General features: G+C 44.3%; 1 protein-coding gene across 12 annotated transcripts in view; it reads right to left on the bottom strand.

The window, feature by feature from the left end:
- Positions 1-17,897, bottom strand: part of LOC139392517 (DENN domain-containing protein 5B-like) — a 76,884-nt gene that overhangs the window by 3,314 nt on the left and 55,673 nt on the right. For 2 of the 12 annotated variants that reach the window (XM_071140550.1, XM_071140555.1), the window contains 17 exons: positions 17,098-17,679; positions 14,468-14,699; positions 12,814-12,964; positions 10,928-11,021; positions 10,481-10,591; positions 9,661-9,792; positions 6,946-7,098; positions 6,421-6,502; positions 6,088-6,169; positions 5,766-5,894; positions 5,561-5,682; positions 4,688-4,833; positions 3,863-3,904; positions 2,015-2,321; positions 1,824-1,906; positions 852-978; positions 74-248 (listed from right to left, as the gene is read on the bottom strand). In XM_071140550.1, coding sequence (XP_070996651.1) covers positions 74-248; positions 852-978; positions 1,824-1,906; positions 2,015-2,321; positions 3,863-3,904; positions 4,688-4,833; positions 5,561-5,682; positions 5,766-5,894; positions 6,088-6,169; positions 6,421-6,502; positions 6,946-7,098; positions 9,661-9,792; positions 10,481-10,591; positions 10,928-11,021; positions 12,814-12,964; positions 14,468-14,699; positions 17,098-17,679 — 2,750 coding nt within the window. The remainder of the gene's footprint in view (positions 1-73; positions 249-851; positions 979-1,823; positions 1,907-2,014; positions 2,322-3,862; positions 3,905-4,687; positions 4,834-5,560; positions 5,683-5,765; positions 5,895-6,087; positions 6,170-6,420; positions 6,503-6,945; positions 7,099-9,660; positions 9,793-10,480; positions 10,592-10,927; positions 11,022-12,813; positions 12,965-14,467; positions 14,700-17,097; positions 17,680-17,897) is intronic. The other 10 variants (XM_071140552.1, XM_071140556.1, XM_071140559.1 and 7 more) reach the window with 7 other exon arrangements.

The following is a 17,897-nucleotide window of genomic DNA, read 5'->3' as shown; positions in this document are numbered from 1 at the left end:
AACCACTATGGTACCTGCCACCCCAGTTCTGCAGCCCCATCTCTGCCTCACTGCGTGTGAGTGGCGCCCTCACCTGGCCCCCAGGCAGACAAGCAGCTGGAACTTGCCGTCCTTGCCAATGTTCCTGGGAGAGGAGTTGATGGCACTGACATAGTGACAGAGAGAGACACAGGTCAGGCCCAGGGGCTCAGCAGTCTCCTGCATGTCCCCCATCTGGTCTGCGGACTCCATGTAAGCCACCGCCTTCTCTGTAGCGGGCGAGAGGAAGAGATATGTTAGGGAGGTGGGGGCAGAGGAGGAGAACAGGAAGAGGAGAGGGGACATGGAGGTTGGGTCTACTGTAGAATAACTTTGTAACAACTCCTAAACAGAGGTTTATAAAATACATTTGATTGATTGATCTGGAGCTAAAAAGAGCATGTCTTCAGGGGTTCACGCTCCATTATACTTGAACCTTTGACCTGTGCAAGTGCTCTATGGAAATCATCATCTCATATCCTTCATCATATCAGTCAATAGCTGTGTTATGAATATTAATGCCGTTTCATACAACAGCTGAAGCAGCTACCTGCAGGGTTACTTTGAGCATCAAAGGGACTTTTTAAATGGACTATTTTATTTCCATTGGGGAAGTACAGTATGCCATATCCCAGTTGTCACCACTAGAGGGAAGCCTCTTACATAGATCTATAATCATACCATAAAGATGGATAGCGGGTGCACCTGAGCACCTTCATAGAAGAAGAATAGCCCCTCAATCCATCTCAATGTATCATACGTCGGGAGACAGATGTGGTATTTCTAGGTCATTCCACTAGATGGAGGCAGCGGTGTGTAGGTAGGCCACTCACCCACAAAGTCCCAGACAAAGACGGTCTTCTGGAAGAGGCGGGCGGACTTGAAGCCGTTGTGGAAGAACTGCTCCAAAGCCCCGACCAGACCGACCTCACCACACAGCAGGATGGTCAGACTGCCCCTCTGGAGAGAGAGAGAAGGTGGGAGAGAAGGAGATACTCAGAACGAGAGCTTTCGTATCATTTCATTAACCTAAAAAAGGTTTTAAAAAAAAGGTACCAATTGTTGATTCTCAAACAACAAACATGATGCAACACTACCCTTTTGAATCACAAATTAGAAACAGTGAAAATGTTCACTTAAAATCAACATAACATTCCCTTTATTCTCCTCAACAGATTAAAAAACACTGTTCTCATTTTCCCCCTCAGAGTTCACCGGCATGCGACAGTGGAGAGCATTTATGCCGCACTATAAAGGCCCTTACATTAGCTGCTGCTAATGCTAAACTATTCCTCCAGTTTAACTAATGAAGATGCTGAGTTAACGGCTCTCTCCAGGGGTTTAGACTTGTTTCACTTTCATTAGTTGTATATACGGACACGCATGGTATACATCGTCCAATAAAATGCTTACTTGAGAGAGAGAGAGAGAGAGAGCGAGAGAGCCCGGAGGGGAGCACAGAGAGAGTAATTCTACAGAGAGAAGAAGAGTATATTTAAAGAGAGAGTGTACAGAAAGGGGTTTGAGGGGATTGTTAAGCACCAGAATGAGTTCATCGTGTTCAGAATGAAAGAGAAACAACATCTGCTCTCTGCCCTGACATAATTCCCCAGACAGAGCACCTCAGAGACTATTAACCTGCCAGATGAGGAGAGTGCTGCAGCAGTCACAAACCTATTATACAGACCCTTCACTGTCTGAACTCAAATTAGCAGAGTTAATGGAGAACATGGAGCAGGTGGTTGTTATTTTCTTCTCTCAGGTCAGTCTCGCACTTTCTCTCACACACACACACACACACACACCTCTTTCTCAGGCTTGTGGAAGTGTTTGCAGATGCTGTTCACTGCCTCGCCAATGGCCTCCTGGATTTGAGCTGAGGTGGGCTCTGCAACCGAAGAGAGAGAAGAGACAAAAAGTGAATATCTATAGTTATGGTCAACAGTAAATCAGGTATTGGTTATGTTATGTCATGTCATGAAGGGGTGTTACTCACTGTATCCGCGTCCTCCCATCGAGGTGATGCTGGCGCGTCTGGTCTGACCCGGCGAATGCTGCATGTCGGGCGTACGACACCCTCTCCCACAATCCTCATCTGCGTTGGGCGATGCCAGCTCACCAATCAGAACACGCTCCAGACTGCCGTCGTCCACGCCTTTGCCAAGCCACCGCCCACACGGGAACTTGTAGGTGTGTCCTGTGATCTCGTTGCGGACCATGACACAGTCCACCAACCATTTAGCCAGCAGCCCAGAGTTATCATGACCCAACTGGACTGTAGTCAGCTTACCCAGGTTCTGACACTATAGAGAAAGACGAGAGAGTGAGAGAGAGAATGAGAAGAATCAGCATCAAGATGTCATTACATGTTTTTTCTACGTTAATTCACAATGATAATTCAGAAATAATCTGTTAACGACAACTATTTCTAGAACTATGCAGTGTAATCTCTATCGAATCTAGTGCGACTCATCTAACCAATTGATCAACTAAAAGACGACATCAAACCAATATACAGCCAATGACAGGTGAGTATTCCCACAATATGCCCTTGAATGCCACTTAGGAGAAAGTTGCGTCCCCGTTCCAAACCCTTTAGTTGAAGGTGAGTTTGGTGCATTGAGTGAGATTTGGCATTGGTCCTGGGTCCTGAGATCCTCAAAAGGTTCTACAGCTGCAACATCGAGAGCATTGACAGGTTGCATCACTGCCTGGTAAGGCAATTGCTCGGCCTTCGACCGCAAGGCACTTCAGAGGGTAGTGCGTACGGCCCAGTACATCACTGGGGCTAAGCTGCCTGCCATCCAGGACCTCTACACCAGGCGGTGTCAGAAGAAGGCCCTAAAATTTGTCAAAGACCCCAGCCACCCCAGTCATAGACTGTTCTCTCTACTACCGCATGGCAAGCGGTACCGGAGTGCCAAGTCTAGGACAAAAAGGTTTCTCAACAGTTTTTACCCCCAAGCCATAAGACTTCTGAACAGGTCATCAAATGGCTACCCGGACTATTTTTATTGTCATACATTAATGTACATACTCCCTCAATTGGCCTGACCAACCAGTGCTCCCGCACACTGGCTAACCGGGCTATCTGCATTGTGTCCCGCCACCCGCCAACCCCTCATTACGCTACTGCTACTCTCTGTTCATCATTTATGCATAGTCACTTTATCCATACCCACATGTACATACTACCTCAATCAGCCTGACTAACCGGTGCCTGTATGTAGCCTCGCTACTTTTATAGCCTCGCTACTTTTATAGCCTCGCTACCGTTTTTCACTGTCTTTTTACTGTTGTTTTATTTCTTCACCTACCTATTGATCACCTAATACCTTTTTTGCACTATTGATTAGAGCCTGTCAGTAAGCATTTCACTGTAAGGTACCTGTTGTATTTGGTGCACGTGACAAATAAACTTTGATTTGATATGCATAACATCAGCATCATGTCAAGGAAATGTTAATGTAATGTTAAACTACACTAAGTGGCATTCAAGGACAAACACAAATGTAGAACACCATTAATACACTATAACCAACAGACGGTACACAGACCAAACCATTGGTGAGTGAAGCCCTCAACCCAGAGAGAGAGCTGGGTCGTATTCATTAGGCCACACCGTAGCAAAATGTTTTGCAACGGATAACAGAAAAAGGAGCGTTTGTTATTGGACAACTTCAGGTAGTCCCTCCCCTGTTTCAGTCAGTTTTCTTCTGTTTGGTTCCGAATGAATACGACCCTGGAGTCTATGGTACACAGTGAACATTGAGTCTGGGATGATCCAAATGGGTGCGGTGGAGAGAAGGAGGGAGGGAGGGAGAGGTCAGATGACGTTTCTAACCTTGAACATGGCGTCGATGTGAGTGTGTGGCCTGAAAGCAGACTGGGGAGATGAAGACACGTGTTAGGACATGATGGACAGCATGAGTGGGAGAGGATGGACTTGGGTTGCTGGTTTCTAGTAGACTACCCTTCACCAGGCTACAAACCAGGTGTGTACCCAAACCATCACCATTGTAGCAAAGCTCCTCTAGAGAGATGCTCTAAAAAGCTACACTGAAGTTAGCCATCACCCAAACTGCTCACAAAGCCACAAAGAGCTACCACCCAACACTAGTGGACACGGCACCACTCAGAACGGTAGAGATGATAAAAAGGCTCAGTAGGTAGAGACATGCACTTCCTGTGAGGAAGGAAGTAGGAAAGAGGAAAAAACGAGAAGTCTGGGTCCATCCGCTCATTGTGCCAGGCAGCATCACAGAGTTAACTACTATTCAAGCACACTTCCAATATCTACCAAGTGGAATCAGCTACATGAACCCAACTTCTAACTCATCAACCCCGGCTCTGAGTGGAAGGTATCAGAGCAACTAGTCACACAAAGACGAATGAATGGATAAATGAACGAGTGAATGAGGAGATAGGGGATAAGTATGGGATGGTAGAGAGCGAGTTAGACAGTGTATTCTGCCTTATGAGACCATGCGAGATCATGCCACAAAAAGGGAACAGCCATCCACTTCACCCCAGCGGGCACCGAACAACGACTTAGTGACGTTCTCAGCAAAACCATCAATCAATGCTGATATAACCTTGCTGCAGAACGTCACAGATACATGAGAGGAGGCGTGGGGGCCCTGGCTGTAGGGTCATAGTTCAGACTCACATCGAAGGTCATCTCCAGGACGTTCTTGGTGATCTGCCTGACGCCCGAGTCGCCCAGCTCACCCGACACACACACCCACGGGTTGGAGGTCGTCATGGCGTTGCTCAGCTTCTTGATTGGGATGATGACGGCGCGGTACGGGATCACTGCAGGGACAAAAAAAAGAAATAAGTATTTCATTCCAACAGAGAAAGAATATATGTATTCATATTTTTATAGTAAAATATAACTAGGGCAAACGAAATCGGGGACATTTCAGTGGATTGCACTGCTTTAGAGTAATAATTCATTTATGAATTTGGCTATAAAAAATTATCCCAGTTTCTCTAAAGGCAGACAAGGGTTCCAGAGAAAGCAAACCCAGGGCTATTGATGGTGTGTGTGTGTGTGTGTGTGTGTGTGTGTGTGTGAGTGTACGTGTGTTAAAGAAATATTTTTTTTTATGGTGCTGCTTTAGAGAAAACTGCTATGTGAATAATGTAATCCTGCTCTCAATCTTTGATTACATGTACATAGCCTCATGCTTTACTCAGGTTAATACCGTCTCTGCCATTGGTCCAAGTTAAAGTCCTATAAATCTACATTAACATGAACCTCCATGGAAAACAGTGATCGGCCAAGGCAAGCACACCAATTAGGACTCTCCAAAGCCACCGAAAGGTTTGATGTTGTTGACTTGTGGTAAGTTAAAGTGGTTGACTTGTAGTTACATTGTTTTAGCTAGTGTGCAGACTGATCGAGGTAATGGCACCGGTGAAGTAGAATTAGTCAACCGTCTTATGATGTGACTGTTCTGTACAGGTTGTGGTAAATTAGTGGTTATATTATGGTCACATTGAGGTTGAATCGTGGTTATGTTGAAGTCCTACTCACTGATGGTGGTGAAGACACTGGTGAAACAAAAGTAGTCGACAGTGTTGAGGGAGAGCAGGTGAAACAGGAACTGCTCCTTCTCCTCCTCACAGCGCAGGAAGGCGTAGCGCTTATACAACTTTCTGGAAACGCCACAACACACATTAACCATGGCTTCGACACTGTCGACGTGAATAATATTGTGTGTTTATGTGTGCGTGCGTACTTGGTTAAGGCTTGGCGGGACAGCAACCGTTTGAGGTGTTGTGAGAGCAGCTTCTTCTCCAGAGAAAGACGGATCCAGGCCCTCGCTCTGCCCACATCCGTCTTTATCTCCCCCATACTCTGGATGTGCCTGAGAACGGGGAGGAGGGAGGCGTGGGGATGTGAGAGAGAAGGTGAAGAGGTAAGAACAAAAAAAGATATGTTTTTTTAAATAACAGCATATAACAAAACAAATAGTTGACTTACATGGATAAAGTTGTGAGATAATACCATCTATCTATGTAACATCGTAATGTACAGGTTCAGTGGTGGGGAATTCATACCTCATATCCTGTATGACGGACGCTCGCAGCGATGGCATCCCTAATGACGACTCAGACTTTCGTCTCTCTGGACCATTTGACACTGTGGGAGGGAGAAAGAAGCACACACACACACACACACATCTCAGCTTTGGCAGCGCTCCAATTGAAATCAGATGCCACTCGAGTGTGAAAGGTCTGTAGATTAATTTTAACAAATTAGTTGAATTTCAAATGGAGTATTTCATGGGATCATTGGCTATGGATATTATGTGACTGAATGAATTGAGGGTAGGAGGCACATGTGTTTTATATTAAATGGACCATGTAAGGTGTGTGTGTGTGTGTTCTTACCTGGTGACTCTGCCTGCTGCTGCTCCAGTGTCTCCTCTCTGGCCTGGTAGTGCAGAAGGTGGGACCACAGAGCTGACTTCCCCTACAGCGGTCACAGTCCAGAGGTTAGAGGTCAACCCACACTCTGTTAATAGCCAATACACTCCCTAATACAGGAATCACAGCTCTGCCAATAGCTAATATATTCACTAATACTACTAGACTATAGATGGATGAATACCAGCCAATAAGCCTAATGAAATAGGGTCATATGGTTATGACTATAAGACCTGATTAATCAAAGTGTTGGTAGACTGAAGTCTGACCTATAGCAGGTTCTTCCAAGTAGAGCACTGAGCATGAGAGTGGGTTTATTTTGTAAATGCAATGTTGTCTTTACGATAAAACCTGATTAACGAGAGAAAGAGAGAGTGTGTGTGCATGTATGTGTGTTTCTGTTCAGTGCATGTGTGTGTGTGTGTGTGTGTGTGTGTGTGTGTGTGTGTGTGTGTGTGTGTGTGTGTGTCTGCACGTGTCTGCACAGACCTGTTTGACCTGCAGGCCATGGCTCCAGATCCTCTCCAGCAGGTCACAGAGGGAGGCGATGAGAGTGTTCTCCTCCAGACCTGTGATGTTTGCCTCCCCATGACCCAGCTCCACCGCCTCCCTGCCCATCTTCTCCACCAACATACGCTTAGTCTGGAGACAGGAGACACAGCAACATGGTCAACACAACATGACCACTACACATAGGATACAAACAACATGTTTGTAGACTGGAACCAATCCGCTCATAACATGAATTAACAAAATTGCGCCGATGTACAGTACCAGTCAAAAGTTTGGACACACCTACTGATTCCACGTTTTTTCTTTATTTTGACTATTTTCTACATTGTAGAATAATAGCGAAGACATCAAAACTATGAAATAACACATATGGAATCATGTAGTAACCAAAAAAAGTGTTAAATCCAAATATATTTTATATTTGAGATTCTTCAAAGTAGCCAACCTTTGCCTTGATGACAGCTTTGCACACTTACTTGGGATTCTCTCAACCAGCTTCATGAGGTAGTCACCTGGAATGCATTTCAATTAACAGGTATGCCTTGTTAAACATTTCTTTCCTTCTTAATGCGTTTGAGCCAATCAGTTGTGTTGTGACAAGGTAGGGGTGGTATACAGAAGATATCCCTATTTGGTAAAATACCATATTAGGGCAAGGACTGCTCAAATAAACAAAGAGAAATGACAGTCCATCATTACTTTAAGACATGAATGTCAGTCAATGACATTACTTCAAGTCCAGCCGCAAAAACCATCAAGCGCTATGTTGAAATTGGCTCTCATGAGGACCGCCACAGGAGAGGAAGACCCAGAGTTACCTCTGCTGCAGAGGATAAGTTCATTAGAGTTACCAGTCTCAGAAATTGCAGCCCAAATAAATGCTTCAGGGTCAAAGTAACAGACAAAATCAACATCGACTGTTGAGAGGAGACTGCGTGAAATCAGGCCTTCATGGTCAAATTGCTGCAAAGAAACCACTACTAAAGGACACCAATAATAAGAAGAGACTTGCTTGGGCCAAGAAACATGAGCAATGGACATTAGACAGGTGGAAATCGGTCCTTTGTTCTGATGAGTCCAAATTTTAGATTTTTGGTTCCAACCGTCGTGTCTTTATGAGACACAGAGTAGGTGAATGGATGATCTCTGCATGTGTAGTTTCCACCGTGAAGCATGGAGGTGGTGGTGAGATGGTGCTTTGCTGGTGACACTGTCAGTGATTTATTTAGAATTCAATGGACACTTAACCAGCTTGGTTACCACACCATTCTGCAGCGATTTGCCATCCCATCTGGTTTGCACTTAGTGGGACTATCATTTCATTTAAACAGGACAATGACCCAACACACCTCCAGGCTGTGTAGGGGCTATTTGACCAATAAGGAGAGTGTTTGAGTGCTGCATCAGATGACCTGGCCTCCACAATCCCCTGACCTAAAGCCAATTGAGATGGTTTGGGATGAGTTGGACCGCAGAGTGAAGGAAAAGCAGCCAACAAGTGCTCAGCATATAACACCTTCAAGACTGTTGGAAAAGCATTCCTCATGAAGTTGTTTGAGAGACTGCCAAGAGTGTGCAAAGCTGTCTGGAAAAAAGGTGACTACTTTGAAGAATCTAAAATCTATTTTGATTAGCTTTTTTGGTTTCTACATGATTCCATATGTGTTATTTCATAGTTTTGATGTCTTCACTATTATTCTACAATGTAGAAAATAGTAAAAATAAAGAAAAACCTTGAATGAGTCGGTGTTGTCGTAGCTGAATCAGAATTAGTTAGGTAACATAGATAAATAAGATGTTTTATTTACTTTATACTTGTCATTAGAATGTCTTCGTTTGGACTATACTGTTGGCAGTTGCATTTTCCTCTCTCTTCTCTAGGGAAAGGTCACTTGGGGCCCAGAGAGGGGAGAGGTCAGGCTTGTCTTTTACATGTCTGGTAATAGGCAGAATATCAGAAAGGGAGAAGTCAGGTTTGAACATTGTCTTCATAACAAATACATCTGTTAAACCATGTGAAGGGCTCCACTATGTCTGTACTCCAGTCATTCCCTCCTTTTCCCATTGGGGGGAGGAGTATGGCAGTGTCTGGAACCATTGTATGTCCCCTCTGATGTTGAAACTTATCTTTTATAGTATATGACCTAGAGGCTCACTCCCCTCAGTGAGCTTGTCCAGGGGTGGGGTGTATTTGAGATGGGAGTATCTAGAATTGACAATTGATATATGCCATTGGATGAGGTAATGTTTTGGTAATAGGAAGTACCAAGAACAAGAAGTAGAACCTCGTCTAAGAGACCAAACTGAACGATAATTTATAGCTAATGCTATCGGGCTATGGGATACTCCTCTTTAATGTAAAAGGCCCTTTGTGAAGTTCCTAAGATCTGTGGTTCATCATTGTGAGTTGAGAGGGGTGTATCTTGGCTATGAAAGATTAAGTATACTTTTGTAAGCAATCTCAGAATTAATTTATAGACACTGAATTGATCAGAGAGTCACAGGGCTATGGTGAAGCTCATATAATTAAAGATGAAGTTTAAATAACTCTGACTGGTGTGTGGTTTGCGCCCTCATCATTTGGTAATACAGGAAATTGCCACGACAGGGTGTCCAAACGTTTGACTGGTACTGTACATTGGAGACACACAGCAACTGCAACCACAATACATTTCACCTGTACAGACTCACCTTCATGCGACACTCCTTGAGTAGTCCCTCTACAAACTTCCAGTTGGTCTGAGCGATGACGGCAGGTGAGAGGTCAGACAGCTTGGGCTGACGGAGGTTCTTCCCCAGGCTCCGAGCCTCCTGCATGTACTTCTGATGGAGACAGACACAGAGCAACAGTCAGTTCTGTCTATAAAACTCTACATCTACTATTAACCATTACAGGTCGATGGAGGGACATTTCTCAGCTGGGTCAAACTTTAAGAGGTTGTGTAAGGATAGGAGTGAGGGTTTTGTACAGTCTTGAATACCTTTTAACAAACATTGGGTTGTGGTGAGGGGTTATGTGCTGGTGGAGAAAACAAGGCAAAGTGAAAATAAAATGTTCTGTTTTCTGTTAACTTCTCCACAGTGTTTTGAGGCGCTAAGCCCATTTCAGTGGGTTCAGTCTAGTTGACTTAAATTGGCTTGAATTTGAAATGATTCCGGATTTTGTATCCGTTACAATTCAGCAATTCCTTTCTCCTCTCTCTCCTCCCCACAGAGATCATACAGTAGATACAGAACTGTAAAAGGGTAGGAGGAGGAGAGAGATGAGGCAAAACAAGATCCTCTGCAGAGCCATGACTCACTCTTCAGTGCTGTTGACTTTAACTAATGTAACAGGTACATGAGTCATCTATCAAACAGAGCCAGTGTGTGTGAACAAGCAGGGATTGTGTGTATGTGTGAAGCAGGACTGGAGTGGAGAAGTGGAGTGGGGGTCGTCTTGGGGGTTGGGGTACTTTTTAAAGGGGTTAGTGGGAGGGTCATTGGGGGCGTCCATCACTCCTCCACGTACCAGGCAGCACTCAGAGGCAGACTTTTTTGGTGGTTTGAGAGGCGGGGGAGACGACTTGTCCCACTCCCAAAACGCCATGGAGTTCTGCAGGACTAGACACCCCTCTACCTGCTGAGAGGTGGTACGGCCCAACCCCAATGCACAGGACCCACAGAAAAGACAGGAACGAGAAAAGGGGGAAAAAAGCACCATGCACATGAATGCACAGGACATTCAAATAATAGAAAGAAACTAATAAAACAAAGTAGTAAAAGAGAAAACAAGCTACAGAAAAAACAAACATGAAATCAGTTAAGACAAGGACGGACAGGCTTTGAAAATGGAAGAAAGCAGAGAACAAGCTCTCAAAAGAAATCAAATAAGAAGGAACATAAAGGCATACAATGGAACCAGAGGAGGAGGAGGAGTGAGGATGAACAGGGAGGGATGTCTGTGTCGTGTCCGTACCTCTTTGAGGTCGTTATCTAGAGTCAAGTGTTCTGTTTGTTGTCTGTGACGGTCTTTCCTGCGCTGAGCCGTAGCGGTACGATTGGACCACCTGCTGACAGACAACACTGTCAACTGCATAGACATTTATAAAGATCTCTACTCACCTACATACCACAGATTAGGGATAAATATTTGTTAACTTGGACTACATCACCGTAGCACAACTGTAGCATATATACAGTTGAAGTCAGAAGTTTACATAGACCTAGGTTGGAGTCATTAAAACTAGTTTTTCAACCACTGCACAAATTTCTTGTTAACAAACTATAGTTTTGGTAAGTCGGTTAGGACATCTACTTTGTGCATGACAAGTAATTATTCCAACAATTGTTGACTTACATGGATTCTTTCACTTATAACTCACTGTATCACAATTCCAGTGGGTAAGAAGTTTATACACTAAGTTGAAATTGCCTTTAAACAGCTTGGAACATTCCAGAAAATTATGTCATGGCTTTAGAAACTTCTGATAGGCTACTTGACATCATTTGAGCCAATTGGAGGTGTACCTGTCGATGCATTTCAAGGCCTACCTTCAAACTCAGTGCCTCTTCGCTTGACATCATGGGAAAATCAAAAGAAATCAACCAAGACCTCAACAAAAAAATTGTAGACCTTCACAAGTCTGGTTCATCCTTGGGAGCAATTTCCAAACGCCTGAAGGTACCACGTTCATCTGTACAAACAATAGTATGCAAGTATAAACACTATGGGACCACGCAGCCATCATACCGCTCAGCAAATCAATCCCAGAACAACAGCAAAGGAAGATGCTGGAGGAAACGGGTACTATAGCCACAGTAAAACAACTCCTACCTTGACATAACCTGAAAGGCCGCTCAGCAAGGAAGAAGCCACTGCTTCAAAACCACCATAAAAAAAGCCAGACTATGGTTTGCAACTGCACATAGGAACAAATATCGTACTTTTTGGAGAAATGTCCTCTGGTCTGATGAAACGAAAATAGAACTGTTTGGCCATAATGGCCATTGTTATGTTTGGAGGAAAAAGGGGGAGGCTTGCAAGCTGAAGAACACCATCCCAAACGTGAAGCATGGGGGTGGCAGCATCATGTTGTAGGGGTGCATTGCTGCAGGAGGGACTGGTGCACTTCATAAAATATATGGCATCATGGAGGAAAATTATGTGGATATATATTGAAGCAACATCTCAAGACATCAGTCAGGAAGGTAAAGCTTGGTCGCAAATGGGTCTTCCAAATGGACAATGACCACCAGCGTACTTCCGAAGTTGTGGCAAATTGGAATAAGGATAACAAAGTAAAGGTTTTGGAGTGGCCATCACAAAGTCCTGACCTCAATCCTATAGAAAATGTGTGGGCAGAACTGAAAAAGCGGGTGGGAGCAAGGAGGCCTAAAAACCTGACTCAGTTACACCAGCTCTGTCAGGAGGAATGGGCCAAAATTCACCCAACTTATTGTGGGAAGCTTGTGGAAGGCAACCCAAAATGTTTGTCCCAAGTTAAACAATTTAAAGGCAATGTTACCAAATACTATTTGAGTGTATGTAAACTTCTGACCCACTGGGAACGTGATGAAAGAAATAAAAGCTAAACAAATCATTCTCTACTATTATTCTGACATTTCACATTCTTAAAATAAAGTGGTGTTCCTAACTGACCTAAGACAGGACATTTTTACTTGTATTAAATGTCAGGAATTGTGAAAAACAGAGCTTAAATCTATTTGGCTAAGGTGTATGTAAACTTCCGACTTCAACCCTATTACATTCAAATAGCCGTTCTATGTTCAATTTTTTTTTTTAAATCCCAGAAACAATGCCTGTCATTGGTTGGCTCTTCGTTGATGGCATCATATACGCACTTGTTATTGGTGGGTCCGACTGAGAGCACATCAGACTGCAGCTTGGGGAAGAAGCCTTGTTCATATTTGCCCTGTCCAATCTTCATATCCAACAGGTGGGGGTGGATGGCTGTGTGGTCGATCTTCAGCAGCCGCTGTTCGATGGCCTGGGCTGGAGAGGGAGATCAAATCAATGAAGGGGGATTTGAGTAAGGCCTTCTTTTGGTATAACCACTAATTGAGAATACATTTATTACAATGCTAGAACTAAACCTTTTGAGTTCACTTTGAATGAAGAGACATACACAAAGACACACACAAGCGCGCACACACACACACACACGCGCGCGCACACACAAATAAGCTGCCACTCGTGCTCCTCTACACAAAGCTTAGCAGGACATAAAAGCATTGTGTTCGTTCAATTCATCATCTCAGTGCTTACTCTGTCTTTCTCAGTCTCTCTGCTTGCTCTCCAAACCTACCTCCTTCTCTAACCATTTCCTTTCTTTCTTTAACGAACACAAGGTAGAGAGAACAGATGCAGTACACCTCAACCCAAACCAACAGGCATCTGTCAATTAACCCCTGCTCGTATCTGTTGGCGAGGTCATTATTTACATGGCAGATATGAGCTTTTTTAGTCTAATCAAAACCCTCTGAATTTATCTTCCAATCTCAGTCCTCTTTGTTTGTCAGACAGGAGAGAGAGAGAGAGGAGCACCGGAGCGACCGAGGGAAATTAAGCAGAATAAAATAGTTTCTTTTGTGTGTGTGTAATTGGGGAACTGCACGCGCCACCACCTCTGAAAGAGCTCTCCCTGAACAATTAGGCTTTTACAGCATTAAAATCTGCCAATGTCAGACCCTGTGAATTGACTCCCCATATACCTGTAGCGCGCACGTGCAACACACACACTTCATTGTCTGTGAGAGTGTCTGGTCAGGTCTTTTTTTAAGCTTAATTAGAACTCATTTGGCTTGCCCTCGTTAAGTCTCGGATTGCTGCTGCGTAGACAAAATGAAGTGAGGAAGCCAGACTCAGTGGGGTAGGGGAGGCAGGGGTGTTTGGGGGGGAAGCGTGTGTGCGTATATATATATATATATATATATATATATATATATATATGTGTGTGTGTGTGTGTATGAGAGAGAGAAAAGAGAGCGTGAAGGAAAGAAAGAGAAATAGAGCGTAGAAGAATGAGCTTTGTGGGGTGAGGCTTTCTTTGAGACAAAGACAAAGGGGCAGAAAAGGCCAAGGGGAGCACCTGCTGAGTGGAGAGAAGTTTGCTGTTTCCAATGAACACATGAAATAGAGGTCAAGAGGGGGAAGAGGATGATGAGACAGAAAGTAATAGGATGGATGTGGAAAGAGATGGATCTTAAAGCATCGTTGGTATGCCAGCCAGGCAGACACTGACAGACAGCAGTCATCTACAGCATGCTGATCAGACAGACAGCACAGAGGAGCACATTCTCATTCAAGACCAATCTTTCAGTTAGTCCCTCTCCTCTATCCATATTTTTCTGCTAACTACCAAAAACTCATTTTAAACGACTATAGATTTGTCCTTCAATTCCACCTGTCCCTCTCGGTCTTTCTCTCTCGCCCCCCCCCCCCCCCTTCACACACACACACCCGCCCCCTTCCCCACTCACCACTCTTCAGACTCACCCGACTCCTTAAGGACGGTGCACCTCTGGTAGTTGGAGGATCGCAGACTTGGGGCTCTAACATTGTATAGACGAGCTTTATCGATGCGTCCGTCAAACACACGGAGCAGCGGCTCCTTCTCCTCCCACTGGGACATTATCTTGTTGTCGATGAAGGTGGCGAACATCTGGGTCTCGATGAAGTGGGACAGGAAGGGCAGGTAGGGCTCCGGCTGGTCAGACAGGAAGGATGCCTGGAGAGAGGGGAGATCTGTTAGTACAGATACACGAAAGAGTAGGGAAAGACATGAAGACAAATACTAGTAGGTAGGGAAAGACATGAAGACAAATACTAGTAGGTAGGGAAAGACATGAAGACAAATACTAGTAGGTAGGGAAAGATACAAATGTAATTACAAAATGATATTAGGTGCACACAGGGATGGACAGAAATGACCAAATAAAATTACAAAATACCATAAAGATCAACGTGTCAAAATAAACTAAAAAATACTTGTCTTTTGTATTAAATACATTTCAAAAGACATGTCTTTTGTATTTAGAAATACATTTACTTGCTATGACTGTGTTATGTTGTTTATACACCTTAGTTGAATGCACCGACTGTAAGTCCACCTGGATAAGAGTGTCTTCTAAATGACCAACATGTAAATGTAAAAATGAACCTAAATGAACTGCAATGTACACTGGGTATTATTATTGGCCTCGTTTCAGGGCAGAGTTCCTTAAAAGGCATGCTGTGAAATTGTTCATTTTTGTAAGTTTATTTAGTTAATTTATCACACCATAGTACCATTCAAATTACGTACTAAGTACCTTGTTACAAAATACAGTGCCTTTAGGAAGTATTCAGACCCTTTGACTTTTCCACATTGTGTAGTTCGGCCTTATTCTAAATTGGATTAAATAGTTTTTCCTCCCTCATCAATCGACACACAATAATGACAAAGTAAAAACAGGTAGAGATTTTTGCTAATATTTTTTTTAATACAAAACTGAAATTACACTGACATAATAACTATTCAGACCCTTCACTCAGTACATTGTTGAAACACCTTTGGCAGCCACTACAGCCTCAAGTCCGGGCTCTGGCTGGGCCACTCAAGGACATTCAAAGACTTGTCCTAAAGCCACTCCTGCGTTGTATTGGCTGTATGCTTAGGGTCATTGTCCTGTTGGAAGGTGAACCTTCACCCCAGTCTGAGGTCCTGAGTGCTCTGGCGCAGGTTTTCATCAAGGATCTCTGTACTTTTCTCCGTTCATCTTCCCTCAAACCTGAATAGTTGCCCAGTCCCTGCCGCTGAAAAATATCCCCACAGCAGGATGCTGCCACCACCATGCTTCACTGTAGGCATGGTGCCAGGTTTGCTCCAGACATGAACGCTTGGCAGTCAGGCCAATCTTGTTTATCATGGTCAGTGTCTTTAGGTGCATTTTGGAAAACTCGAAGCAGGCCGTCATGTGCCTTTTACTGAAGAATGGCTTCCGTCTGGCCTGATTGGTGGAGTGCTGCAAAGATGGTTGTCCTTCTGAAAGGTTCTACCATCTTCAGAGGAACTCTGGAGCTCTGTCAGAGTGACCATTGGGTTCTTGGTCACCTCCCTGCCCAAGGCCCTTCTCCCCCAATTGCCCAGTTTGGCCAGGCTGCCATCTCTAGGAAGAGAGTCTTGGTGGATCCAAACTTCTTCCATTTAAGAATGATGAGGCCACTTTGTTCTTGGGGCCTTTCAATGCTGCAGAGTTGGTTTGGTACCCTTCTCCAGATCTGTGCCTCGACACAATCCTGTCTCTGAGGTCTACGGACAATTCCTTCGACCTCATGGCTTGGTTTTTACTCTGACATGCACTGTCAACTGTGGGACCTTATATAGACAGCTGTGTGCCTTTCCAAATCATGTCCAATCAAATGAATGTGGACTCCAATCAAGTTGTAGAAATATCTCAAGGATGAACAATGAAAACAGGATGCACCTGGGCTCAATTTTGAGTCTCATAGCAAAGGGTCTGAATACTTAGCCTATTTCAGTTTCTTTATTTTTAAAACACCTGCTTTCACATTATCATTATGGGGTATTGTGTGTAAATTGCTGAACATTTGTATTTATTTAATCAATTTTAGAATAAGGCTGTAACGTAACAAAATGGAAAAAGTCAAGGGTTCTGAATGCCCTGTACATTGGAGTGCAGTTCAGCCCACTGTAATACAAGTGACTAAATACTAAGAAGTAACTGAAATGCATGTATTTGAAATATGTAACAGAAATACTGCCCATCTCTGGGTGCATAGCACGTAGCATAAACTCACACCAACCAACTGTTATCTGGCTGTTTGCTGATATGAATGTATTTCCCCCGTGATTTTATCAATGCAAACATTGTTATTGCCAATACCGTGTCTTAACAGCTCCAGCTGTGTTCGTCTTACTTATTTATCAAATGGAATATTTTCATAGCGGACGGGTTTCAGGAAATAATTTAATCCAGCATCTCACAAACATGATAATGCTCCAGTGGACTTCCACTATCACACAACACAGGCCTCAATAAACAGCCCGTTATATCAAGGTAAACAGTGTGTGTGTGTGTGTGTGTGTGTGTGTGTGTGTGTGTGTGTTTGTCAACCCATCTCACCTTATCAAAGTTGTGCATCTGCTCTCGGTTGGTGAGCCAGGACTCCAGGTCTGGAGCGCTCTGGATGACGAAGGCCTCATAGTCCGCAAACATCATGGTAAACCTGCTAGCGAACACCTCCCTCAGCTGTACATTCAGCTTAGCGTTCCTCATCTCCTCCTCATCGACTGCCGTCCTCCCCCCCTGAGCCTCTCCCTCACCCCCTACCCCCCTCAGGGCTTCCACACGGACCCCCATTCTCTTAGCCAGAGCCTGGAGTCTTTCCAGAGTAGCATTCCCTTGGAGAAGCTCCAACACAGCTAACTGTTCCCCTCCTAGGTTCCCATTCCTCCCATCGTCCTCTAGCTCCCTCAGGGCCTGTTGGCTCTTCAGACCAGGGTGACGGGTAGAGACAGAGACAGACCCAAGGGTGGTGGTGGAGGTGGGGACAGAGGTTGGAGGAGCGCCCCCCACTGGGGATATGCCGTAGCGGAGGAGGACTTCGCTGAGCTCCTGGATTAACTCTGGTTTGTTAGGGAACTGGGGGAAGTCTTCAGGCAGCTCGATACAGTGGTTGTCAATGTCCACGAAGCACAGGTTAGCCTGTTAGGAGAGAGAGAGAGGTTTGGAATAACATGGAAGTTTATACAACAATTATAAAATAGCTATTGCTCAATTAATAGATACTCAGGGAGGGGTGTGTTGGGGACTGGACATGGACAGATTGAGTATTGGGTAAGTGGGTCAGTATGTGATTGTCAGTATTAAACCCAAAACACCAGTCTCAACATCAACAGTGAAGAGGCGACTCCGGGATGCTG

Source organism: Oncorhynchus clarkii, chromosome 33, assembly GCF_045791955.1.
Source record: "Oncorhynchus clarkii lewisi isolate Uvic-CL-2024 chromosome 33, UVic_Ocla_1.0, whole genome shotgun sequence".
Lineage (NCBI taxonomy): Eukaryota > Metazoa > Chordata > Actinopteri > Salmoniformes > Salmonidae > Oncorhynchus > Oncorhynchus clarkii.
This window is presented reverse-complemented; position numbering and strand designations above follow the sequence as displayed.